The sequence below is a fragment of the Mauremys reevesii genome, linkage group 7, assembly GCF_016161935.1.
Source record: "Mauremys reevesii isolate NIE-2019 linkage group 7, ASM1616193v1, whole genome shotgun sequence".
Taxonomy (NCBI): domain Eukaryota; kingdom Metazoa; phylum Chordata; order Testudines; family Geoemydidae; genus Mauremys; species Mauremys reevesii.
Window position 1 is genome coordinate 32,640,608 of NC_052629.1, and position 27,175 is coordinate 32,667,782.

At 41.9% G+C, this 27,175-nt stretch overlaps 1 protein-coding gene and 1 long non-coding RNA gene across 3 annotated transcripts in view; one reads left to right on the forward strand and one right to left on the reverse strand.

Annotated features, from left to right (window-relative positions):
- LOC120368599 overlaps nt 1-17,534 on the reverse strand; it is a 67,911-nt gene extending 50,377 nt beyond the window's left edge. The window contains exon 1 of one of the 2 annotated variants that reach the window (XR_005582684.1): nt 17,416-17,534. This is a non-coding gene — a long non-coding RNA (uncharacterized LOC120368599). The remainder of the gene's footprint in view (nt 1-17,415) is intronic. The other variant, XR_005582683.1, reaches the window with a different exon arrangement.
- ANKRD1 (ankyrin repeat domain 1) lies at nt 14,258-25,590 on the forward strand. Its single transcript, XM_039480799.1, has 9 exons — nt 14,258-14,453; nt 16,763-16,942; nt 19,284-19,421; nt 19,532-19,639; nt 20,728-20,826; nt 22,308-22,406; nt 22,566-22,664; nt 22,851-22,949; nt 24,664-25,590. The coding sequence occupies exons 1-9, from the start codon at nt 14,427-14,429 to the stop codon at nt 24,772-24,774; spliced, it is 960 nt and encodes a 319-aa protein (XP_039336733.1). The 5' UTR covers nt 14,258-14,426; the 3' UTR covers nt 24,775-25,590.
- Nucleotides 25,591-27,175: the final 1,585 nt, after the last annotated feature.

Here is a 27,175-nt window from a genome sequence, read left to right on the forward strand (position 1 = left end):
CACTAACCCCTGTTAGATGGAGATTTCTCAGGGATTGAATTTCATTTAGATTAATAAAACTTTTAAATTTTTAGGTATTCCCAAGTCTATACTTTAACTAAATTATCCAAAATTCAATTAATTCATGTCAAACATTGTACAGGTAATTAATTAACATTACTTAATGAAGATGTATCATCTCCCCAGTTACTGATGTCAATAATTTACATCAGTAACAACTCATCAACCACCTCAGTCAAAAATTAACTCCATATCATTTCAAGGTCTATTGTTGTGACTTAATTTGAGATGTATGTTATGCATCCCTCTGTTAATCTTTTGGGGAATACAAGGAGGCTGAGGACTGGAGGGAATTGGATTATTTCTACTATCCTTGTATTAGCTAGTGGCTATTTATGTGTACCAAGATGGGATCACAACACCTTTATGTTATATTTTTGCACTTTATATTTTAACTTAGGAGATGGGTGCCCACTATCGGGTGACATAACTCACCAGCCCAAGAAGGAACCAACACCATGCCTGAGCCTGTTTCAGGCCCTTGCCTAAGGGTACAATTGGTTAAATTCATTAGAAACACTAAAACAAAGCAATTCCTCTGCTCTAAATGGGCATTAGTCTTCTTTCCCTTACTTCTCTCAGCCAAGGGATGGAGGACACATCCTTCCTTTAAATTCCCTGCTGGTTCATATGACAGACAGACAGCCCTTAACCCCTTCCTGGTTGTTTCCCCCGTCACAGTGCCGATAATCATTTTTGTAAGTCAAAATAAAGTAAAATTCATTTTAAAGATCCAGCTGCCTTGCACTCAGTCCTCAGCAGGTTAGGAGGTAAATTGTCATGAAGAATACAGGTCAGCATGCCTCCTCCTACAGATACCATATTCCTTAGAATAAGAACAGAGCCGTGTTTCCTGTTCAGAGCTGCTTTTCTGCAATTGCTTTTCTGCAATTGCACCTTGGGAACAGATCAAGTATATACAGAGAACCCCACTGGTACTGGAAACTATCAGCTGATGGAAGAATGAGCTGAGCATGTTCCAAAAAGAAGACAGGCTTTATTCTTAAAAGCTATCAAATGACTACACAATTGCCACTCCATTTATTTTGTGGTATTTTCACTCTGCACAGTAGCTCATTGCCGATGCTCAGAAAATGCATTTTATTTACACTCCATCTAAAACAAATAAATTGCAAGTTAGTACAGCTCAGTTGGCTGGAGTCCTGTAGAATTTTCTACAGGAATTTAAAAAATGATGTGCAGGCAGGGCCAGTGCAACCATTTAGGCAAACTAGGTGGCTGCCTAGGGCACCTAGTGGTTGGGGGCACCTAAAAGCCCGCTCAGGCGAGGAGGTGGAGTGGAGGTGAGCTGGGGCGGGAAGGACGGGGAGGGCCACCTGCAGTAACGGGGGGAGGGCGCGCACAGGGGAACCGCTCCCCGCCCCAGATCACCTCCACTCTGCCTCCTCCGCTGAGCACACAGCCCCCGCTCTAAATCTCCTCCAATCGGCGCCGCAAGCCTGGGAGGGGAGGAGAATTAGAGCAATGCCAGCGTGCTCAGCGGAGGAGGTGGAGCCAAGGTGAGTTGGGGCAGGCTCCCCAGGTGGGGTTAGCTGCCTCGGAGGGGGGGCTCCCTGGGCGGGGTTAGCTTCTGTGGGGTGGGGGAGTCTCCCCAGGCAGGGTTAGCTACTGTGGGGGGAGGTAGCTGCTGTGGGGAGGGGGAGATCCCCAGGCGGGGGGGTGGGCTCCCCGGGTTGGGGGGCGGTGTTAGCTGGGTTGGGGAGTGGCGCAACGTGTGAAGGCATGCTACTGATAGATATCTACCTGTGGTGTATCAACGATGTGTTTGCTTCAAGCAAGATCAGAACAAAAGCCATTATAAAAACTACTGTAACTAGTCCTCCTTTATCATCATCATCAAGTTGCACTTTGGTAGCACCTCGAGGCCCCATCCCAGGGTCAGGCTAAGCACTACAAATAGACCAAAATATGGTCTCTGCCCTAAAGGGTTAACAATGTAATCAACACAATATGCAACAAGTGGGTGCAGCAGACATTTTGACGCAACGATAGAAGACAAACAAAACAGCAATAGGAACATGCATTTACGTAGGCAAGATCTGCACAGTTTAGAATTACTGCTTGAGAAATGGGGGGAAATGCTAAGCAGTTAGACAGGGAGGAGGAAGACCAAGAGAACAGAGTCAAGAAGGCCCAGAAGGGAGGAGGACTAATTATGTCAAAAGCCGCAGGATGAGCAAAGATGAGAGGCCCTCAGACATGGCCAGGAAGTCACTCGTCACCTTAGAGCCATTTCAGTGGAGGGGATGGAAGTTAGAGTGTAGGGGATACATGAGAAAATTAAAGGAGAGAAAGTGGAGGCTGCCAGAATAGAGAGCTTGGTGCATGAAGCAAAACTGGAGGAAGAAGTGGTGAGAGCTGGAGAGGTAAATGGGGTAAAGGAAGTCAGTCAAGACTGGAGATGGAAAAAGGGGACAGTTTGATGGAATGAGGCAGGGGGCCTATAGAAAAAAATAGAATATACCAGAGATTATATCATACTTGTTGATAAACTGTAAGTTCAGTTGCTTGACCACATGATGGTTCGTTATGAAATATACTCAAGTGACCAAATAACCAAGGCCAGTAAGGTTTACTGCTATAATCCAATAATAATACAGTACAGGAAAGGTTCTGTATGATACCAGTCTCCAGGAACCCATCTCCTGCAGTGATGTTACATTCACCTTATGCAGAAGGTGTGCTCTCAAAGTAACACCGCTAAGGCCATCTCTTTTACCCCTACCTGTTTACAAGGTACTGTGTATGTCCTCTGAAATGAGATTTAACCAATCAGCTTTCTACCTTGTTTTTCCAGTACCATAGCGTGTACCCTTTTTCTCTTTGTTCTGAACACATGCATTTCAGGTAGCAAAGGGTGTGAAGGCACATCCTAGGTCAGCTCTAGGGTAGAACAATCATATGTCTTGTCCTCTTCCTTTGGGATATTCTCACAGGCCTGTGAGAATAACTCTGTCGCTATGGTAAAGCACTCATCTGTCCTGATCCTGACAGTGTCCCTATCTGCTCAAGCCAAAACTTACTTCAGTAAATGCAAGGGGTTATGGGATACTTAGCATAAGTGAGCAGGGTTATATAAAAATCATAGCCAATTTAAGCTATATAACTACTATAATATTTGTGCTTGATGCTATTTGTGCTGAATGCATATTATATCTATATCTAGGGTGTGGATAATACATATTGTTAATGATATGTATACATTGTAGCCAGCATATATTAGTGTCCTATTTTTCTTTGATTTCACAATAGTTGTATGCACACAACGGGGCTGAAGTAAGCTTGCACATGCAGTCTCAAGTATGCCATTTCCTAACTGTTCAGTTCTTAACTTTGCAACCTTAATGTTCTTAAGTTTTTTTTAGATGTAATACAGTATACTATTATACATATAAATACTGTATACAAAAACCTGCTGGTATCAAAGAAATGCCATTATTACTGACAAAGTTGCCAGCACGTGTCCTCCTGCCATTATTAATAGACAATACAGAGGAACGTCTCCCCGTGTTCTGAAGGCGCCATTAATATGCCAAACTGAAAAGTTCCTAAGTAAAGAATGAGCACACTGATTTGTGAATGTGTTCTGTAAAATAAAACCAAACTTACACTTTAAGGGGTTGTTCATATGTACACTAATGTATGTACACAAATATACGCAATCCCATGGATACTAGTGGGGATGCATATACATACCAAGGGGAAAATAATCCTCTACAAGTCATTTTGCTGAACGTGGCAAAGCAGGATAGTTCAGGGTGGAATGCCCACAGTAATTTAATAGAAGGGATTAAGGATGTCTGACAACTGCTCTCAATAAACTAGTGAGATCAAAGAAAAATAGGACACTTTGATAAGAGATTAACATGTGGAATTAGCATACATACTGCTACAATTAAAAATACATACTACTTTAACCTCTTAATATCAGAAGTTAGATTTTTGATCCTTTCTCATTGTTCATAGGGGGGGATGGTCCATAAATGGCTGCTGGCAGGAGAGGATAATGAAATATTGTCAGCCCACAAACAAACATATTGATATTTTTATGCAAGCATTAATAGTTCTCCTACAGAACATTAGTCTTTCAATGTTAGAAATTTCAGAAAGACTACATTAGGATGTAGAACTCATTTTATTTCCAAACATTTATTTTGAATGAGAGGCTGCTTTCATTCTCACAAACAATTTTTGGCAGATTGAGGGAAGAAGAGTATGATTTTCTTTAACTCTTGAATGAAGACAGCATCAATTCCAATTTCAGAGCTGGTTTGCACTGTAAGTTCTTTAGTGAAATCTGAGCTGGGCAGCTCTGGAGCTGGGCAAAGCATGGATAGAAGTTCTTGGAATACATTTCTCCTCCACAGATGGTCTGCTTATACTAGAAGCAGTACCACATTTTCACTGTTCAGGAGTCTCATAAGATTTCTAGTACTTTCTGGCTTCAGCTGTGCTTTGCTTCCTGTCCCTGCCAAATCCAGGAAATACAGAGAGGTATGTAGAATAAAATAATGAAGCCAAAAAGACTTTGTATTCTCTAGACATTCAGGATCAATTTTTTGGCAATGGTCTGGATAATTTCTTAGGTTATCCAAGCCAGTTCCCCTATCCTTACTATTAATGGTATTGAGAGAGTCAAAGGGTAAGCTAACCTCTTCTTCCTTCTTACTATGCTGTACAATATGAAAGCAAGAGAGGACACAAAGAAACTAAGAGTCTTTAAACAAAGAACACCAATGGTCTGAATCAGCACATCATTCCTTATATTCCTATCCCTTTAGCTTTACGTTTTGTGGACAAAATTGCTAAATATAACTAAAGTAAAATTCACTGTTGCTTTCATTTTTCTGTTCTGGCTTTGTGGTACAACCTCTTCTGCTCATTGGCCACCTGGTGTTTTCTCCATCCTCTAAGTACTCCGATATCCAGAATTTCTCCTTCTCTAGTTCACTTGTGTTGTCATTACTTCAAGCAACAAAGCAGGAAGACCTCAGTTTACTATATTGGCTTATGGCTCACCGAGTTGTGGGCCAAACACTATCCCTCTAGCCCAGGGGTGGGCAAACGTTTTGGCCCGAGGGCCACATCTGGGTATGGAAATTGTATGGCGGGCCATGAATGCTCATGAAATTGGGGGGTTGGGTGCAGGAGGGGGTGTGGGCTTTGGGGTGGGGCCAGAAATGAGTTCAGGGTGCAGGAGAGGGCTACAGGCTGGGGCAAAGGGTTGGGGTTCAAGGGCGGGTGAGGGGTTTGGCTGGGGGTATGGGCTCTGGGGTTGGGCTGGGGATGAGGTTGGGAGTACAGTAGGGTGCTCTGGGCTGGGAACAAGGGGTTTGGAGGGTGGGAGGGGGATCAGGGCTAGGGCAGGGGTTGGCATGAGGGAGGGGGTCGGGGGTGCAGGCTCCAGGCAGTGCTTACCTCAAGCAGCTCCCGGAAGCAGCAGCATCTCTCCCCTCCAGGTGCAGCCAGGTGGCTTGGCGCGCTGCCCCGTCTGCAGGCACCACCCCTGCATCTTCCATTAGCCATGGTTCTCAGCCAATGGGAGCTGTGGGGGCGGCGCTTGGGACAGGGGCAGCATGCAGAGCCCCCTGGCAACTCCTATGCATAGGAGCCAAAGAGGGGACATGCCACTGCTTCCAGGAGCTGTGCGGAGCTACAGCACGCACGGAGCGAGGCAAGCCCTGGACCCCACTCCCCAGCCGGCGGGAGCTCAAGGGCCGGATTAAAATGTCTGAAGGGCCAGATGTGCCCCCCGGGCCATAGTTTGCCCACCCCTGCTCTAGCCCAACTATGCAAAGCTAGAATAAGTAGGATTTGTAACATAGGTGTCAGGGGACTCTCCCCACTCCATCCAGCAGTTTAACAATGAGTGTTTGTGCAGACACTTCTACAGATCTTGACAAGCAGTAGTAGTAGGGAAGCTCAGGGTTAAATGTACTTGTTCCCCATCCCTTTATGGATTGAAGGTCTGCTGAGGTGGTCAAAGGGGTTAGCTCTGGTTCAGCAGCAGAGTTGTGCACACTGAAAGGACTGAGCAGCAATGATGCTTGTGCAAGCTGTATTTGGTGGGTTTTTTTTTTTAAATATTAAGTTTAATACAACTCCAATTTTAAAAAACTGTGCCTGGTCTGGGAGAGTAACAGTACCTGGGGTCCAGGTGAGCCTCCCTACAAAGGGAGTTTGGGCCTGTGATTCTGCCCAAGAGGTGGGTCTGCTTTCTATCCTGGTCTGTCCTGCCACGTCTCAAACTCCCAACTGCACTGACAGAGAGATGCACTGTGGAGCAAAGTTCCACTGTGTCAAAGAGCCCCCTTGAGTTGTCTGTCCCCTAGGGTCTGCCAGCCTCTGCTCAGCAGATCTGTGGTGCTTCCACTAAATACAAGTCCTTTTGTGCTCAGAGAGGGTGCTGGTGGTCACAGCCCAAGCAGAGGATTGTGCTTCAGCGCTTTCCCTTTCTAAATTCATATCCTGCATCTGTCCCACCCTCAGAACTGAGGCAGAGAATGTTTTCACATTCCTCAGCGTTGGAATTCCACACTTCCTTCTAGTTAAGGGAGAGTTATGGGGTGGGGCGAGTGTTGTCCTGTAGTCTCCCTTATATTGTCATATTGCAGGGAGGCCTCCCATGTACTTTCTCTCATATAGAATGGAGAGAACATTCTTCTCCTGCGGTTTTGTGTAGTGGTGACAGGAGCAAGCTGGTTTGATTGAAAAGGTGTGGAAGGCTATAGAAGAAGCCATTCAGGGCCCAGATGTACCTTTGCTAGATATGGGCAGTGCTGTAGCAGGGTCTAATCTAAGAGAGGCAGCATAGAACATCCTTGTGACTTTTCTAGCTCCCTGTAGTGTATTAGGTGCCTTCTGTAGGGGCCTGAACTGCTCTCCCCCAGTCCAGTTCTCTGGCCTGAAGGTATGTCTGCAGAGACAAAATAATTGTGTCTGAACCCATCTTGTGTCTTGGCTACCCCTGAAGTAGCAGCTCAGAGTTGCTCCCAGGTCGAGTCAGGCAACTTGCAGGCCTGGAGAAATCAAGTCACTTGCCATTCATCTCCCTCCACCCATCACTTAGACATTCCCCACACCCTGGCCTGAAATAAAATTAAGACAGAAAGCACATGCCAACATACCAGATGACAATCCTTTCAAACTTTAATGCATTACAAAAGAATGAATATTTTTTCAGGTTAACCCAGCACCAGTTTTGCCTCCATTATGAAATTGCAAATGAAAAATGAAGGAGCTTGTACAAACTTTTCTAAAATTAAACACATTTTTAAAATATCTTCCCTGTCTTTCACAAGTTGAATAAAAAGAGAAAAAGTTATTTTTCTTTGTGTTTGTAGTTACAGAAATATTTCTCTTATCCGAAGTGGATGTCATACATAACTGGATGCGAGGTATTTCCAAAGTTACAGCTAGGCTTCCTTTCCTCCTCCCCTCCCCCCAGTGTTGCTATGACAATCACAAGAGATATTTTTTAAAAATAGCTTGGATGAGAACCCAATACCATCTCACTGCCAATGAAATCTCATCTCAGAGGAAAAAAAATAGCTATTCAGAAAGTTTACTAGGAAGTAGATTTGTGCATGCAAGTGTTGACATCAATAAATTAAAAGAAACAAGAATTTAGATATGTGTCTAAAAAAAAACCCCCAACAACTTGTGTATCTAAGAATATAAAAGGAATATAATGTTCCTGGTTTCACTAAGAGAGAGCAAAACATCAGAGTGTACCAGCCTAAGAGTTAAACTCATTGCTCTTTCCAAACTTCATACTTTTAAACATAATATCCCTCTAATTCCCCTTATCTAGTTTCCTGACCTCTAGGCTGCATAACAGTTATATGAATCTAATTAGAGGTAGAAATATTGGTTATAGGTCTGAAGATGTCACATGCCAGAACCTCACCTGCTGGAAATTGGTATAGCTCCATTAGCTGCCCTAAATGTATAATGAGAAAGTTCAGCTGAAGAGGTGCTCTGCAGACCGTACAGCAAGAGTACAGGAAAACAGTCTTGTTGGCTTGTGCTAAGGACTGACAAGTGTAACTGTAGGCAAAAATTTCTTCCTATGCTCCATGGACAGCATAACTTCTGCTGTTTGCTTCGCCTTATCAGTTTGGTTACTTTGATTGTGCCATGTGTATTAGCCAATTTCATTGTGTTGCAAGAATAGTACATAAGAAAACTCAAGAGCCGAAATGAATTTAAATCCTGAGTTTCAGACATAATACATAATATTATTACCATCATGATTAAAAAAAAAACCCACCCCCTAGCCAACCTTTAAGTCCCTAGAGAGCTTTCTTTAAAAGCCCATTGTAAGTGATGCAACCACTGACTCATTTCTATTTTAGGTTCTGACAACAGAGGATGGTGTTGTTCAGAGCAAACACCTGTCAGACTATGAGACGTCAGCATCTCTTTTATAACAATCGGTCACAACAAATGAGATTTACAGACATCATCAGTTTAATAATTTGCTATACGTAAATTTTTTAGTTTAAAATATCTTTCCATTTGTAATTTTCAATGGCGCAGGCTTTTATTCTTAGTGAGCCAATATGATTCCCAATAGCAGCCTTTTACACAACTATATACATGCAGCACTAAATGTGTTTTAAGAGCTATTGAGAAAATATACAGAATGTGTTGTGACGTTGCACTCTATATGATTTTATGAAAATATGCTAATGAGTGTGAATATAATGTAACTGGAATATGCTTCATGCAAAAGGTCTCTTGTAAGGTATCATTACAAATCTTATAATCTACTAAGTGTGGTCATCCTATTTGTATCAATGTATCATTCTTGTATCAGAAACTAGAAATATGAAATATAATTCTGAGGGCCTATTGTAATTGTGCAAAATGAGGGCCATTAATGGTGGTTTGGAATCTTAATGGCTCCCATTAACGAGGGCAATTGTCTGTAGATGGCTCTGTTTTACTTGTAAGTCTTCCTGTATACCTGTGTGCTGGCAAGTGGGTAATGAAGTCTTACAGTGACATGTGATCATGTGACCTGAACTGGAATCCATCTTTAACATGGTGCTTTTCCATTGAGAAGGGGGCGGGGTGGGAACCCAGAGAGACAAAAGATTCCCGCCTTGTGCCCAAGCTATATAAGTGGGTGGAATAGAACAAAAAGCATGGCAATCATGAGAAATCCCCTAGCTACCACCTGAGCTGGAACAAGGGCTGTACCAGGGGAAAGGATTGTGCCCAGACTAGGAAGGCATCCAGTCTGTGTTAGAAACTTATTGAAACATCTGAGGGTGAGATTTTAATCTATATTCAGTTTTCTAACAGTATTAGGGTTAGACTTGTGTGTTTTCTTTTATTTGGCAATTCACTTTGTTCTGTGTGTTACTACTTGGAACCACTTAAATTCTACTTTCTGTATTTAATAAAATCACTTTTTACTTCATACATACTCTGGGTTAATTAATAATACCTGGCATGGGGGCAAACAGCTGTGCATCTCTCTCTCTCTCTATCAGTGTTATAGAGGGTGAACAACTTATGAGTTTACCCTGTATAAGCTTTATACAAGGTAAAACAGTTTTATTTGGGGTTAGGCATCTGAGTGTTAAAGACAGGAACACTTCTTAAGTTGCTTTCAGTTAAGTCTGCAGCTTTGGGGCACGTGGTTCAGACCTTGGGTCTATGTTGGAGCAGGCTGGTGTGTCTGGCTCAACAAGACAGGGTGCTGGAGTCCCAAGCTGGCAGGGAAAGCAGGAGCAGAAGTAGTCTTGGCAAATCAGTTGGCAGCCCCAAGGGAGTTTCTGTGATCCAACCCATCACACATGTCTTAGGGTGCTGGCTAAGAATTCTGCTAGCATATATTCATAGCACGTGTCCTCCTGCCATTATTAATAGACAATACAGAGAAACATGTCTCCCCCTGTTCTGAAGGTTCCATTAATATCCAAAACTGAAAAGTTCCTAAGTAAATAACAAGCACACTGATTTGTGAATGTGTTCAGTAAAATAAAACCAGACCTACACAGTAAGGGGTTGTTCATATGTACACTAATTTACATACACAAATATACGCAATCCCATGGATATTAAGGGGGATACATATACATACCAAGGGGAAAATACATAGCAGCATGTCTCCTTCATGGGCAAGAAATGCCAAAGAAATAATTGTTTCCTCTCTTTTATGGGGAAAGTAGTTGTTGATGAGAAAAAGAAGTCACAAAAGCAAGTTAAGCAATGGTATATTGTAGTTAAAGTTTATTTTTTTCCATGTGTGTATGTATTACATATTCACACACACAAAGAAATAAACAAACATTTATCTACATTTACTCACTTGATAGGTCACTAATCCAGGATGAATGAACCACTTATGGCTTACTGTTCCTAGTTGTGCGTCTGTGTGTATGTAATCATACACACAATTAGGAACATTAAATCATGATTTGTTCACTCATGCTGGGTTAGTGCCCTGTTAAGCAAGTAATGACTTTTCAGTAACTGATTTTTCATACCTATACTTATCTAGTAGTAGCAGATTGACAGTGACAGCCATGCACAATGGTATTCTAAAGTGCACGTGGCAACCTCTTAGAAATCAAGGGCAGAGCAAAGGTATTTAAAATGTCAGATAGTTAAGCAGAGTGATGACAGCATCAAAAACGTGATGGTAAACTTCATGGGATGTGGAAATACCTTCTATACTCTATGCAAAAAAGTTTTCCATACAGTCTGTTTAGTCCTTTTGAACAAAAACAACCTCCTCCCCAAATAAATCTTTTACGATAGGCAACCATCTTCTTGAGTGGTAGTAGGAAAATCAGGTATGTAATAGAGATACTTCTACATCATAGAAGTATCTCTATTACATATTACTTCCGAAGAAGTGGGTATTCACCCACGAAAGCTCATGCTGCAAAACGTCTGTTAGTCTATAAGGTGCCACAGGATTCTTTGTTGCTTCTACATCATATACAGCTTATTACCCTTTACGTTTTTTAAACACAATCTTACATTGTGCAGACCTTTGCTTTGCCCTTAACCTTTAGCAGGTTGCCATCTACGCTTTAGAATTCCATGGCACATGTCTACCACTGACTGACTATCTGCTATTATTACCTTAATAGAGAGATGACAAATACAGTTGTTAGTACTCAGTTACTAGTCTAGCAGGAGAGAACAAGCTAATGGTTAATTATGCTACTTCCTCTTCTTCCACTATCAGCTGATTGTGCTGAGAATTTGGGCTAGATTCTCAGCTAGTGTAAGTTAGTGTAGGGCTGTTGATTTCAACAGCCCTACACTAATTTACATCAGGCAGGGGTCTAGCCTCAATCCTTTAGCAATAATTCAATTAAAATTTTACTCTCAGTCAACCTAGGTTTCTACATCACCCTTTACTGCTATCAGACCACCTTCAATACTAGAATCATAGAACTGGAAGGGACCTCGAGTGGTCATCGAATCCAGTCCCCTAGACTCATGGCTGGAGTAAGTATTATCTAGACCATCCCTGACAGGTGTTTGTCTAACCTGCTCTTAAAAATCTCCAGTGATGGAGATTCCACAACCTCCCTAGGCAATTTATTCCAGTGCTTAACCACCCTGACAGTAAGGTGGTTCTTCCTAATGTCCAACCTAAACCTCCCTTGCTGCAATTTAAGCCCCTTGCTTCTTTATAAATGACATAATCAGGGACTGGACTTCTACAATTAAATTATTGCATGATTTATTTTTTGTGGTGTTACTGTGGGAAGAATGGGCCAGAGAAGTGAGTTTTGCATCTTCTCTGAAAGCAGGAGGATCTGTGGGAAACCTAATCTGCGTTTCAGATTTGTGAACTAGTTGCTGAGAAAACAACATCTCCTTTTAATTTAGGATTTTGCTGGCATTCTTTCATGTATGAAACACCACTTGCCTTTTTTTTAAAAGTAAAATAAAAAATTTTAAAAACAAAAAAAGGAAATTAAGCCTCAACTAAAGCAGTAACGGTGAGTTTGCAACTTCTTACATAATTTTTAAACCATTCTGCCAAGCACTCTTGTATTTTCCTTCCCATATCAGTCCTGTGGCTATAAGCTGCATCCATTGAATCAGAGGTGGTCCAAGCAGCTGTAAGTGGGAAGGGAGGTGTCCATAAGACACTCTCTCTAACAAGACATGGCCACACTATGACCACGTCTACATGGCACTACAGCGACACAACTACGGCACTGTAGCTATACTGCTTTAGCACTGTAGTGCACATACTTCCTTCAGTGGTGGAAGGATTTTTCTGTTGATGTAGGTAATCCCCCTTCCCAAGCAGAAGTAGCTACATAGACTCAAGCATTCTTCCATCGACCAAGCTGCGTCCACATCCTGCTTATATCAGGGTGTAACCAAAACCAGAGTTTAGACTGGCATAGCTATAGTGCTTATGTTTCGTTTTTCATACCCCTGAGTGATGTAGCTATGTCAATCTAAACTTTAAAGTGTAGACCAGACCTATGAAACAGTTGGAGAGCCCCTGTTATGGCCCATTTACAAACAAGGCAAAGCCAAGCCAGAGTTAGTTGCTGTTCTAGATAATGAGCAGCAGGAACACAAAAGTATTTTCTGGTTAAAATGCAGTATAGACCACAACTATTTTGGAGTGATGTACTAGGAGGTGTTACTGTTTGGGAAGGGAGATGCAGAAAGGCTCTGTAGCTAGCCAAACACTATTTTAGTTCTGGGGCTCACCCTCCCATGTCACATTGTTGGAGTAGTAAAGGAACCACCTGATGTTCAGATTCATTTCAGGAAAAGGGAGGGCAGAGGGTAGGTATGATGAGGGCTAGTAGACATGTTTAGAAATACTCAAAGTTACTGATGGATAGATCGGGGGAGGACAGGGACCTTGAAAGGTCAGTATTATGAGTAAAACTGCATTCAACAGCTTAGCCACTCAGGCCCTGATCCAGCAAAGCACTTAAGCCCATGCACAACTTTAAGCACCTGAGTTGTCCAACTTGTGACTCATATGCTTAAAGTTAAGCATGGGCTTTTCTGGATTGAGGACCTAGGCATTTGAAAGTGCCAAACGAGCTTTCTCCTTGTATCTGAAAGTTACAGATCTTCCTTTTGTAAAGACACAGGGCCAACTCCTCTGCTGATGTTAATTATATATGGAGATATACCTGTCTTACAGAGCTAGAAGGGACCCTGAAAGGTCATCAAGTACCAGCCCCCTGCCTTCACTAGCAGGACCAAGTACTGATTTTGCCCCAGATCCCTAAGTGGCCCCTTCAAGGATTGAACTCACAACCCTGGGTTTAGCAGGCCAATGCTCAAACCACTGAGCTATTCCTACTGTTAGTATAGCCCCACTGTAGTCAATGCATCTGTGCTGGCTTTCGACAGCCGAGGCGCTGGTGCACTTTTTTGTAATAATCTGAAAAGTTGCTTCTGCCCGTAACTTGCTCCCCATTTAATATGGGTCAGCCAAGTCCACTTACTAAGTGGATCATTTTTGCACCCATATTCCCTGAAATTCTAAAGGAGAATATTGCTTGAGAAAGCGACAATTATTTTACTTTTTTGAAGAATGACAGGTTGTAAGTTATCATTCTCTATATAATCTGTGACAACTTCAAGGGAAAATGCAAAGCTGGATGTTTTTGACATCTTCCACTGACTAACTTGACATGTCATAGGCCTTTTTAGCACCAGAGACATCATTCTGGTTCAGTAATCCCTTCAGAGAATTCCTCCCAACAAATATAGAAGGGTGTCCTCATGAGAAGAAAAATCTTTTCCTCTAAAATTGTTTACAGTCCAGGAATAGACCATAATGAAAAGAATGGCTTCCCAAAAACCTAAGGGGCTCTCAGTCCACTTATCAGAAAAAAATTACTACAAGTGCTGCACATAGGTCACTTACTCTTTCCGGTATCTTCTAGTGGTCTGAAAGTCAGGGGGGGAAAAAGCAATATCAACAGACAGCTGTCCTAGTGGGCACTGGATAGACAGAATGACTAGCATTGCTGAGCTATTTAGTCATTGCCAATGGAATGATGAGCTCATGTTGCATAATGAGTCACATATTCAGTGTGGTTAGACTGTAAGCCTAACCCCCTCCCTCAAAACACCCCCACCCTATCCTGACCCCGACACTAGGTCTGGCTAGTTAACACATGTGGAATGAGAATGCACCTACCTCTGAGCTGGCAGTGTTAGGGATGTACTTGGATTCCCAGGTTGGAAGATTATCTCACTCAGTCTAAGTTCTCCCAAAGATATATAAGCTAAGCTATCGTGGTGAGTCTCAGCAGAGCTGACCTGAGCACTAGGGGATTTCAATCATAAAGGAATACAACTTACAACCATTGGCAAACATGATGATGCTGAAAGTAGAGGAGCTGGTAGGTATAAACTACTTTTCGTTCACAATTATTGTTATTTCAGGATTTTTATTGTAACTAATTAGTGGGAATCTTTATTATTACACGTACTTAAAGGACAACTATCACTGTGATATTCTGGTACATAATTATATCTATTATACCACAGTATGCTGGGAGGAACTTATTTTAATTATTCTTTGAGTGCTGAGTTCACCATGTAATGTAACAAAGTAGTTGACTGCGTTTTGTATTGGAAGACAACTCACCAGAAGGAATGGTGTAGCCTGGCATTCGTGTATACTGTTTACTTTGTTGCTGTATTTATATGCAAATCACATATTTAAAAGGTGCACACTCAATAAAAGGAGGAAGAGGTCTAGATGTTAATTAGTGCTTAACCAGGGGTACACGTACCACTGGAGATAGGCAGAGGTCTTCCAGGGGCTACATTAACTCATCTAGTTATTTGCCTAGTTTGACAATAAGCTACATAAAAAGTACTAGCAAAGTCAGTACAAACTAAAATTTCATACAGACAATACTTGTTTATACTGTTTGATACACTACACACTGAAGTGTAAGGACAATATTTATATTCCAATTGATTTATTTTATAATTATCTGGTAAAAATGAGAAAGTAAGCAATTTTTCAGTAATAGTGTGCTGGGACATATTTTTATGTCTGATTTTGTAAGCAAGTAGTTTAAGTGAGGTGTAACTTGGGGGTACGCAAGACAAATAAGACTCATGAATGGGGTACAGTAGTCTGGAAAGGCTGAGAGTTACTGGTCTAGATTATATAAGCAAGACTGTTTCCTTTGTACTTTTAATGTAATGTTGAGAATCACTAACAAATTCCTATAAGCTGTTTTTCATGGCTTAAGGAGTTTTTTGAAAGATAGGCTGAACACTACAAACTAACAAACTTGATTTGACCAGTAAACTGAGCAAACATGACAAATGTAGAGGAACATTAGAATGTTGTTAGGAAACTCCTTTTCCTCCCAGAGGAATACTTTTAAGATAGAACTGCTGTATAGCATAGTTCAGGGGTAGGCAACCTATGGCACACGTGCCAAAGGTGGCACGTGAGCCGATTTTCAGTGGCACTCACACTGCCAGGGTCCTGGCCACCGGTCTGGGGGGCTCTGCATTTTAATTTAATTTTAAATGAAGCTTCTTAAACATTTTAAAAACCTTATTTACTTTACCTACAACAATAGTTTAGTTATATATTATAGGCTTATAGAAAGAGACCTTCTAAAAACATTAAAATGTATTACTGGCACACGAAACCTTAAATTAGAGTGAATAAATGATGACTCGGCACACCACTTCTGAAAGGTTGCCAACCCCTCATAGTTAGTAAATACTAGAGTTAAATTCTTTGGCAAGGTCCCTCCAATTTCTGCACTGCTAAATTCTCCAACAAACCAAATTGTGTGACAGTTTTTGATTGAAATAAATCCCAAACAGCACCATGCAATCATCCAAGATTAACACACACACTTTGAAGGTACGTTAGCAATCATAGGAAACATTTTCAAGGACTGTTCTCATTTGTATTGTGTGTATAGGCTACCTAAAGCTACCATTATCCAGCAACACTGAAGTCAATGGGAACTTTACCATTGACTTCAGTGAGTGAGGAGCAGGCTCTTAGACTATGTATCGGACCTGTTTTAAATCTATAGTATGTGTCTGAATTAGACAGCAAGCTCCTGGAGACTAGCATATCTTCAGCTATGTCTGCACACTGCAGCATGCAGACTGTGCTTGTAAGCAATAAGGAATGAGTTTTGCACTGACAGGAAGTTGATCAGGTGGCTTTAATGTGTCTTTCCACCTTGATCTTCTATGACTTTCTGATGAATGTTACACAGGATAGAAATTAATGGGGAAACAGAAAGAGATGTTGGCTTTGTAGTCAGACATTTGCTGCAGTAGTACTACTGTTATCATAGCAGCAACCAAGACTCAGCCATTTAGAAAGGGGATTCAGAACTTCATAATCCATGCTAGCTGGTACAGTGCCTGATCCAACACCCACTGACATCAATGGGAGTTTCTTCATGGACTTCTATAGATGTTGGATCAGGCCATTAATGAAACTGCAGCAACCTTTGTCATAAAGCCAATCCTGTTGCAGCGTGAGAGTAAGCACTAGGCTCCGACTGTCACACACATACAGTCTAGGGACAGATAGAACACTTATACATAGGTTTTTTTAACCACTGCAATTGGCATCTAACTACTAAGTGTTCCCAGTAGGTGGGTGCTTAAGACATGGTGCTGCAATCACAAAACATTGTGTTCCCTTTTACAGGTGACAGGGAAGAAGAGTGACAATAAAGAGACTGGAGATTTCCTTCCTGAGGACTTCAAAAATGGGGAGTACGAAACTGCTGTAAGATTAGAGAAACAAGAGGACCTGAAAACACTCCCTGAACGCTCCTTAACCCGAGGAAGCCTGACCTATGAAAAGGAGAAAAAGCTACAGGCAGAGGTAAGTGCTTTGGTTTTGTGTTCATTTTTATCATCATGTGGCTGCTGTACTGGTGTAGCCCTGAAATGCCACATGGTTTTGCTCTAACTAAAATAATTTTATGATGAGCTTAAGAAGTAAAACCTTTGCAGCTCACTGCCCCGTGAGAAGGACAGAGGACCTCATCCAAAGTCCATTGAAGTCCAAAGAAAGGATCCCATGGACTTCAATGGACTTTGTATCAGGCCAATAATGCTGTCAAGCTGCTTCTAAAGCTCTCTTTGTTTGTAATTTCTAACTGAAAAACTTGGAATCTTTTCTGTCCAGAAGGCACCTGCGGCCAGCTGTAGAGTATGTTAAGGAGTGGCATATGTGGGAAAAGCTCTCCCATTCATAAACATAACCACTGTCACCATCAGCTAGACAGCCCTTACTCCCCAAGCTGGCACACTCACACCATTCGCCTGTCAAGCGTTAATAGCAAAGTTCTGTACCTTGGCCTCCCGTTACTAAGGGTGCTCCTTTCCAGAACACCCTGCTGTGTGCTTACTAGCCAGGAAGCCAGTGGGCGTCTTTCCACTGACTCAACAGGGCTTGGGGGAGGCCCTTATTACAGAGCGTATCCAAAACAGGGGAAGGTGAAGCTACTTGATTAAAATCCCCCTTAAAAATAGACATGAAGTGTCTGCTCACCAAGTCATTTTGCATTGTTAGTTATTTAGGGCCAGATTCTACCCCCTTTACTCTCCCCAATTAGTACTGTAACAGGGCATGCTCTGGCCCCACCCTCAGATACCCCAGGAACTGCTCAGACTCTCTGCTGAATAGCAACTTTGCATGATTGATTTACATTTCCATTCCCCAACACCAATATAGTCCCATTCAGCAACATTACATGCAGGGCCTGGGAAGTACAGAGCTAATCCTTTCCTGAGATCACTAGGTTCAGATAGTCCTGCTTACTCCTTCTGTGGCTTCTGTACTATCTTCCTGTAACTTTAGTCTATCAGCAGAGGAGTATAATTGGATCATCCAGCCTCCCAACCTGACCAGCTAATTAGCTTACACCTTCCCAATCAGCCTTCTCAAGGCAGCTGGCTGATGCCTAAGTGATCAGAGGGTGGGCTCACCTGCTAGCTTCCACAAGCACCTGCCTCTGTTGAGTAGTTCTACTGAAGTCAAGAGGACTACACAATATGGGTAAGAGTGGCAGAATCTGGCTCTTGATCACTTAGTTTTTTAAGGGCCAAATTCATACTTGTAAGCAGGTGTAACTGTAGTTACTTCAGAGCAGCTGCACCTTTTTACACCAGATCTGAATTAGGCCTTAAACATTTACTGGCACCTCTTTTTAAGGATAGCAATGACATTTTTAGTAGATTACTGTAGTGTAACACTACTGAGTGAAACTACAGGTCAGCATGAACCCTGGGTTCATTTCAAGGTGTATTTTCCTTAAATTAAAGCCATTAGCTACACAATAATGCAGGAGGAAAAACTGTGGGTCACATCCTGAAAGGTTCTGGGGACATAAAGCTGGTATTTGAAGTCAATAGGAGTTACAGGTACTCAACATCTCTCACTATTTGGCCATAAAATTCCATGGGAAATGATACAATATGCAGAAACAGGGGAATTTTATGCTACATAGAGGGAAAACTAAAGGCCAAGTACTTCCTTCATAGCTTGTGCAAATCTATTGACTAGGGAATGCTGTATGGGTTCTTAGGGCAGAAATTAGACAAGCAGAACGGGGATCAAGGAAACACAGAGGCAAAAATTACTCGGAGATGCTCTTGCTATCCAAAGTATCAGTACAACCATCATAATTCACAGGTTTCATAGATTTTAAGGTCAGAAGGGACCATTTCTGTCTGATTTATATTACACAAGCTGTAGTATATCACCCAGTGATTACTGTATCTACCACAACAAGTTGTGGCTGAAAGGTACAGCCCTGCAAATCTGTGTATATCCGCTTTATATCAGCAAATTGCGGATGGATACGGATCCAAATTTTATATCTAGAGCCCTGCAAATCAGAGGACATCCGCTTTATATGTGAAGACCATGTTTTCGGCTCAGATATGGATACAAATTTTGTATTTGCACAGGGCTCTAGTGAGAGGGAGTAACTTTTAGAAAGATTCAATTTAACTTAAAGGCTACAAGAGATAGAGTATTAACCAGATCCTTTAATTACCTATTCCAGTGGTTAATTATCCCATGCAGTTAAACACTGACATCTTATTTCCAGTTTGAATGTAGTTGATTGACAGTGTAAACTCCATTGCTGTGCTGAAAGGAAAGGAGTTTTGCATTCCCTCTGGACTCAGTCTTATCATTTGCTTGTTTCATTCAGATCAAGAAGAAAAAGCTAGAGGAGAGACCAAAACTTGAAAACTTGCAAGATCTTGAAAAAATTATTCAGCTGAAGAAGAGGAAAAAATGCACAAAAGTGAAAGTGCCCATTTTAAAGGAACCTGAACCAGAAGTTACTGTAAGTTCTATTGTTAGAAAGTGCATCCTTTTATGAAAGACTTGATGGAATTTCTGGAACAGTGTACAGCTGAAACACACATTTATATTCTGTACATTTGTCTCCATCAGACAGGACCAGTGGATGTACCTACATTTTTAAAAGCTGCACTGGAGAATAAATTGCCAGTAATTGAAAAATATCTGTCAGACAAAGGGGATCCAGATGCTTGTGATAAGGTACAACCTTTATTCTTATTACTTCAGAAAGATAGCAGCAAAAGAGATCCCGGGGTGTAGTTAAGCAAAATTCCAATTTCCATTACATTTTGTAGCCTCTCTTATCCTCTTGCAGCATAAAGGAAAGAGAGTTAACTACAGGAAACTACAACTTATTATGTTTTCTTGCTTTAAAGGGACCCCCGGGAACAAACAAAGTATATTTTACGTAGGAAAGTCTGTATATTTATTGGAAACATGATGGCAATCAGGAAATCCTGATTTCCTTTGGCAAAAGGCCTTTCAATGCTGCAGGATTCCATGACAATGAGCTACAATACAGAAGCCTTTCTACACAGTTACGAAAACCGGATTCTTTCATTCTTAAAAAGCACAGCTTTGTTTGGATATCCGACTCTGCCACATTCCAAGCTAGGAAGGAACTGTCTGATTCCTTACACTACACTCTGCTTTAATGTGCATTTGCAACACAGTATCGGGGCGGCTCTAGACATTTCGCCACCCCAAGCACGGCGGCATGCCGCTGGGGGCGCTCTGCCAGTCTCCGGTCCCATGGCTCCGGTGGACCCTCCACAGCTGTGCCTGCGGAGGGTCCGCTGGTCCCACGGCTTCGGTGGACCTCCCGCAGACGTGCCTGCGGAGGGTCCGCTGGTCCACCAGAGCCGCGGGACCAGTGGACCCTCCGCAGGCATGCCGCCGAAGGCTGCCTGCCTGCCGCCCTCCTGGCCACCGACAGATCGCCCCCTGTGGCATGCCGCCCCAAGCACGCGCTTGGCGTGCTGGGGCCTGGAGCCGCCCCTGCACAGTATAATATAGACGTGGGAATTCAAGAGGTTCAGAAGGTTTTTAATTTGAATGCCACATTGCAGACATTACTCATGCCCTTTAAAATGTGCTGGGTAGACAGCTGTCATCTAGGAGGTTGCTATTAAAATTTAGCAGATTTAAGGTCTCAAAAGCATACACACTCAGAAATGAATCAGCATAAAATGTGTGTTCGCTATCATCCCAGGGTACAAGAAGGAAAAGGATTTCACAGATCTCTGTGCCACAGACAGTGTTTGACTTATCCCTGTTTTAATTGACAGTATCAACGCACTGCATTGCACAGGGCATGCTCAGAAGGACATCTGACGCTGGTGGAAAAGTTAGTAGAAGCTGGAGCCCAACTTGAGTTCCAAGACATGGTATATACATCTGTTTAAGTTTCTTTGTAAAACATGCCGACCCATACAAGAAACAGAATTACAGGGTCCATCACAAGTGGTCAGAGCAGCTTGTAAGAGTGTACCCCGAAAACAGGACAATTGAGAAGGGAGTATAAGGAAAGGGTGTCTGCTCCTCCTCCTGCACCTTCCCCAAATGGGCTGCTGGAAGATGCGAGGTTGAGAGAGACTGCCCAGCATATCTTCTGTTGCTTATTCACAACAGAGCCTGACCAAAACCCAAAGAAGAGGAGCAAACCTGGGGTCAGGACACTACTCCAGGCCTGTCACCTCTACAAAGTAGTAGAGATGCCATAGGATGTCATCAACTGATCACAGGTCCACCGCAATACACCTAAGTGGAATAAGCAACAGCATTTGCTGCTGCTTCTGCACTTCTCCCCTCCTGACTATTTGCATCATTGCTACACAGCAGGGATCAGAGAAGCCTCACTTAACCCTCCAGTGACTGGAGGTGGGAGTTGTAGAAGGGATGAAGGAACAAGGGGGGAGGGATAGCTCAGTGGTTTGAGCATTGGCCTGCTAAACACAGGGTTGTGAGTTCAATCCTTGAGGGGACCACTTAGGGATCTGGGGCAAAAATTGGTCCTGCTAGTGAAGGCAGGGGGCTGGACTTGATGACCTTTCAAGGTCCCTTCCAGTTCTAGGAGATTGGTATATCTCCTATTATTATTAACAAGAAGGATTCCCAAGGGGCAGAAGGAAACTTGGGGAGTAGATGGTGAGAGGGACCCCCTTCCCATCTGCAGAAGTGCTTGGAAAAGATAATGATTCTTTACACTGGGCTTTGCTTTTCTTATGTTTTGGAGTCCAAAAGGCATCAAAACAGAGCAAAAAAATATTGCTAGACATCAAAAACTGAACACCAGACTTGGCTAGAATGTTCATACTTGGATGCCCACAGTTAGGTTTCTAAACCTATGGCAGGCACCCAAATATAAGTAGCCTGATTTTTAAAAGTGCTGATCACTCACTGCTCCCATTGAGTTCACTGAAATTTGTGGATGCTCAAGACTTTTGAAAGGGCAGATCATTTAAAATTAGGGGGGCCTCCATATAGGCAGCCAGGTTTGAAAATTTTGGACCTCTTGATTTAAATTACTGGGTAGAAAAATAAATCTTCAGTTAGTACAGGTTTAATTTAAGGCATGTTATAATCATCAAATAACCCATAACCAGGCCCAGACACCCTCTACTATTGCCATGTTGCCAGATCCCACTGCCTTTAAGTACAACATGCAATGATTGTGAAGGATGATAAATCAGCAGGACTAGAGATATTAGCGCCAATTAAGAAAAAGCTGCTAATGGCTACAGCTCAGTGTTCCCTGACTTGCAGTAATTTGATTTAGGTCAGACAGAATTAAAACCAACATTTATTCATTTTAAAATTATCACTGTTTAATTTGTTGGGTTTTGGTTCAATTATTTTATGGTTGTAGCTTGAATCTACTGCTCTTCACTGGGCATGTCGTGGGGGAAGCCTGGAAGTTCTGAAATTCCTGCTCAACAAAGGAATAAGCAGAAACGCCAGAGACAAGGTATGTTCTTATGACTTTTTAAGCTGGATGTGAAAAATTTATCCTCAGTCCATTATTTTGGCAGCTTTTCTCCATCTACTGGCTCTAAATCAGATTTGATTATTTTTTGTTGATAATTTTCCTGCTCCCTCTGATTGTTTTCTCCCTCCCATTTGCTAGTTGCTCAGTACACCTTTGCATGTGGCTGTGAGGACGGGTCAGTATGAATGTGCTGAGCACCTCATTGCCTGTGAAGCAGACCTCAATGCCAAAGACAGAGTAAGTAAATTATATATTTTACTTAACATAGAGGCTAACTCTCAATTACAATCTAGCACTGAGCTGACAATATGCCTTTATAATTCCACTTGATTGTAAAATGACTGTGTACTTTGTTCAGCCTTGAATGATGGGTTAGCACAGCAGAATCTAAGCCGGTAATCAATCTTCTTTTGTTTGTTTTAGGAAGGAGACACACCACTTCATGATGCAGTGAGGCTGAATCGTTATAAAATGATTAGACTCCTGATTATGTATGGAGCAAATCTACATATAAAGAACCATGTAAGTAAGATTTGTACAGAATCTTCCCATCAGAACAGTTTCATGGATCTTCAGGCCAGAAGGAACCATTATGATGATCTAGTCCAGGGATCAGCAATGTTTGGTATGCAGCCCGCCAGGGTAAACCACCTGGTGGGCTGGGCCGGTTTGTTTACTTGCTGCGGCTGTAGGTTCAGCCAGTCATGGCTCCCACTGTCCGCGGTTCACCGCTCCAGGCCAATGAGGCTGTGTGAAGCTGCAGCCAGCACATCCCTCATCCCGCGCCACTTCCAGCAGCCCCCATTGGCCTGGAGCAGTGAACTGTGGCCACTGGGAGCCGCGATCGGCCAAACCTGCAGATGCGGCAGGTAAACAAACCAGCCCGACTAGCCAGGGGGCTTACCCTGGTGGGCCGTGGGTCAAATGTTGCCAATCCCTGATCTAGTCTGACCTCCTAAATAAGATTAATTTAAAGTAGAATGTATTGAAAAATGGTTTCTGTTTCATGAAAAAAATTCAGTTCATTTTTGAAAAAATCTAATTTTTATCCAACTCTGATTTAAAATTATACCCCACCTTAAATCTACCCAGGTGACCTATCTTAAAAAAAATCCAGAGAGATTATTCTTTTGGAGCAATTCTTTGTTACAACCTGTTGCATGAGCACTGTATGTTTATAATATTTTAAACATCACAAACTGCAGTTGACTCTTAACCCCCTAAAAAGAAAGTCAGCTGATGGCTGGTCTTGGCTGTGTCTGGATGAATAGTTAATTAGTAACCTGACCAGCTGGACCTGTAAATCAATTGGGGGAACTCCCGCTAAGCGGAACTTTAAAGATTAATTTCGGAAGCCCCAAAACTGACCTTTTGCATTTGGTAATTCTGACGGCAGCAGCTATGGAATAACAGGAAGATGTCTGTAACCAGTTGTTAAAATGCAGCAAATTAGCTCATCCCTTCTCACAAAATCAGGACACCTTTTCCAACGCCATGGCAGGCTGGATAGTGACCTCTATTGCCGTCAATCACTAATTTTTGCAATTTGATTTTTTCCAAATTATCTGCCTTGCTGCCCAGGGACAGCACTTTGCTAAGACTTCCAGGCAACTTCCTCAGTCCACTCTCTTTAGTCCCTCTGTAACATAGTCGCTAATGACCATATTCATCAGCATAAGTATGAAGAATGATGAATGGACAGTAAGTGCTGAAACCCAAAAATCTGCTCTCTTAGGCCTTGTCTACACAAGTTGTACTGGTTTAGCTTAAGGGTGTGATTTTTAAAGTTGTTTAGTTAAACTGTTGCAGCCCCTTATGTAGACACTTATTTCAGTTTAAGAGTGATTTATGGTTTAGCTAACCAGATTCCTGATTATTTTGTTTTAGCTTAAATTAAACTTTGTGTAATTGAAAAGAGTTAGATATTTTAACAGATGAAATTTAAAGTGTGCTTTATTATTGATCAGGATGTTTACTAATAGGGCCTGCTCCTGCAACCACTGAAATTAATGGATAGATGCTAGCCGCTAACTTCAAAAGGAGCAGAGATACCTCTATAGAGAGGGGCAGTGGTTACCATGGTGATGAGTTTGAGCCAGAACTTAGGTGTCATCAAATATAGAAAGACCATACATTAGACATGCATGTCTAACACAGAGAACTAGAAGAGAACAGGGACATTAATTTAAGTTTACCAACTGAAATTAAACCTGGTTCCCCTCACTCTTTCGAATAGGAAGAGAAAACCCCTATGGATCTTGTTCTTCAGTGGCAGAATGGCACCAAAGAGATATTCAACAGCCTTAAAGAGAACTCCCACAAGAACTCCCATATAAACACATTCTGAAGAGAGAAAAATTACTTGCCTGGAGAAAAGTCGTCTTCTCTTCAGCAGTTTAAAGGCACCAACCAACCTCAAGAAAAATTGCACTGAACATGCTATTTTTACTGACGAAAAAATTTGTATTCTATTGGATTATTTGTAGCTGCCTTTGTTGGAATACTCGAGAACAAAGATTCAGAAATATTTAAAGATGGTTTGTGTTAAAATTCCATTGATTTAAAGTTGCTTTATTTATTTTATTTTTGTTAGTGGGTCAAATGATTATCAATTTTGATCTTTGTCAACAAGTCATGTTACCGTTGTTTTTATACAGAGCACTACAGTTACTACTGTGGTAACCTGAATCAGTCAGCAATATTAACACCCTCCCCGCCCTTATCTTAGTCAGCAGTTCAAGTGTACTATCAAGCCTTTCAATAGACCTAATTAGCTAACATGTCATTGTTGCCCTGTCTCTGTTAACTCTCAATATTACAGTAAGCTGGTAAAAATGAGGGGCAATACGTGGAAGACAGTAGAAAGCAATGGAAGGTTTACTAAGATGCCAAGTGGAAGTAAAGGAACAGTTCAGTAATTGGACTTTGTGTTGTTTAGCCATTGATAAAGAAGCTGAAGTCAAACATTAAGTAATTGTTTGGTTGCTGGGTCAAACAATGTTCTGAAGGTAAGTGGATGATAGTGAAGGAACATGCACCTCTGACAAGCTGGTATATACTGATTTAAGGAAAGACAGATGTATATTTGTAAATGTGTACTGCTTTTTATGTACATTTTGTATTGATCTTATTTAAAATTTAATAAATGGTCTGGCTCTTTTTATCTCCGAGTGTATTCTGCCAGGTGGAGACGTCGTGTGGAGGGAGCACCATGATGCTGCCAGGCAGTCTGCTTCTTTCCCTTTGTTAGCTAAATGATTAGGTGTAGTTTCTTTAGAAAATTACTCAGCTACTTAGAGCTACCAGCTCCGAAGTACTGTGTTTTCATTATTAAATGCCTTTTTGGCTTCATTGGTGTGGGGTTTTTTGTTTTTTTTAAAAAAAGGTTAGACAGATAGTGGTCAATACCGAGGTAAAAATTCAGTTTTGAGTTTGAATAGGCATCCGCTCCTCAGCTAAGCAGTAGTTAAAGCAGAGCCAAACAGGATGGGAAGCTTGAAGCCAAGGAAGTGGGGGAACTGTACTCGCTCATGTTGGGAGAGGAAGAGCAGCTCTCCCTTTGCTTCTAGTAGAGAAAGCAAAACTATATTCTCCCCTGCTCTCCCTTACTCTAATCCCTGTGGATGCACCAAGTGGGAGTTCTAGATCTTAATGTTATAGTGGACTTTTACACTGCATTTAATTAAAACCACACAACAGTGACGCAGCCTCCCAAATGAGAGAACTACCACTGCCCCCTTGTGTACGTCCCCCTTTCCCAGTTCAGTGAGACTTTACTCAGCAAACATTAGAAATAAACCCAAATCAAATCCTGGTGATACACTGCTGCAAATGATGGGGTATAGACAGTCACTTAGAAACTGTTAATTATATTTAGACTTTGGCAGTGTGCGTGAATATTGTATTACAAAAGTGTGGTTTTGTATATCAGTGATTATAACCAAACATGACAATAAAAGAGCACAGATGTGATCTACCCACAAATCATCAATACCTATAGAATTCTATTAGCAGCCACCTATCTTGATGGTGGATGAAACAGATCATCCTCTTCAGACAAAAAGTGCCCCCTAATTAATCCAGCCCACTATATGCAAGTATTTTAAAAAATCTCTGTAAATGCTGGGACTTAATAATAGGCTCCTCTTTGTTGAGTCATAGTAGATCCCTATCACTGCCCACCACCCACGTACAACAGAGCAGCTCAGTGTCCATGAGAGCTAAGAACAAAACTTGCTTGAAATAGGACATGAAATAGGCTCTGACTTTTTCTTTTGTCCACATTTAGACTTAAGAAATATTTATACAGTCCAGGCATCAGAGGCTAGTGTGATACCAAAAAATAAATAAATCCAATTTAAAGAATTAAATGTTGTCTCCTACTATTCTATCAGTGCTTGGGAGGGAGGAGATAAAGAACAAATAATATAGGCTGTTGGCAAGGTTATGTCCAGGCTCAAACTGATGTAAAACCAATAGTAATCCAGACCACCATGCTGCTTGTTCCACATTCACAAACCTCTCTCTCTGCATCATCCAACAAGCAATTTCTCTCTCGCTCAAAGTACCTCTCTGGCCATGGCAAGAGAAGGCAGTGGCACTCCCGTATTTAGTAGTCAGCTGGATTTGGTCTCCCCTTTTGTTTTGGCCAGAATGTCAGGACCTTGTTTATGATTCACTGAAGGACAAACTAATGTAATGATACCCAATGACTGACAACAACAGGACACAGGTCAAGCACAAAGTCA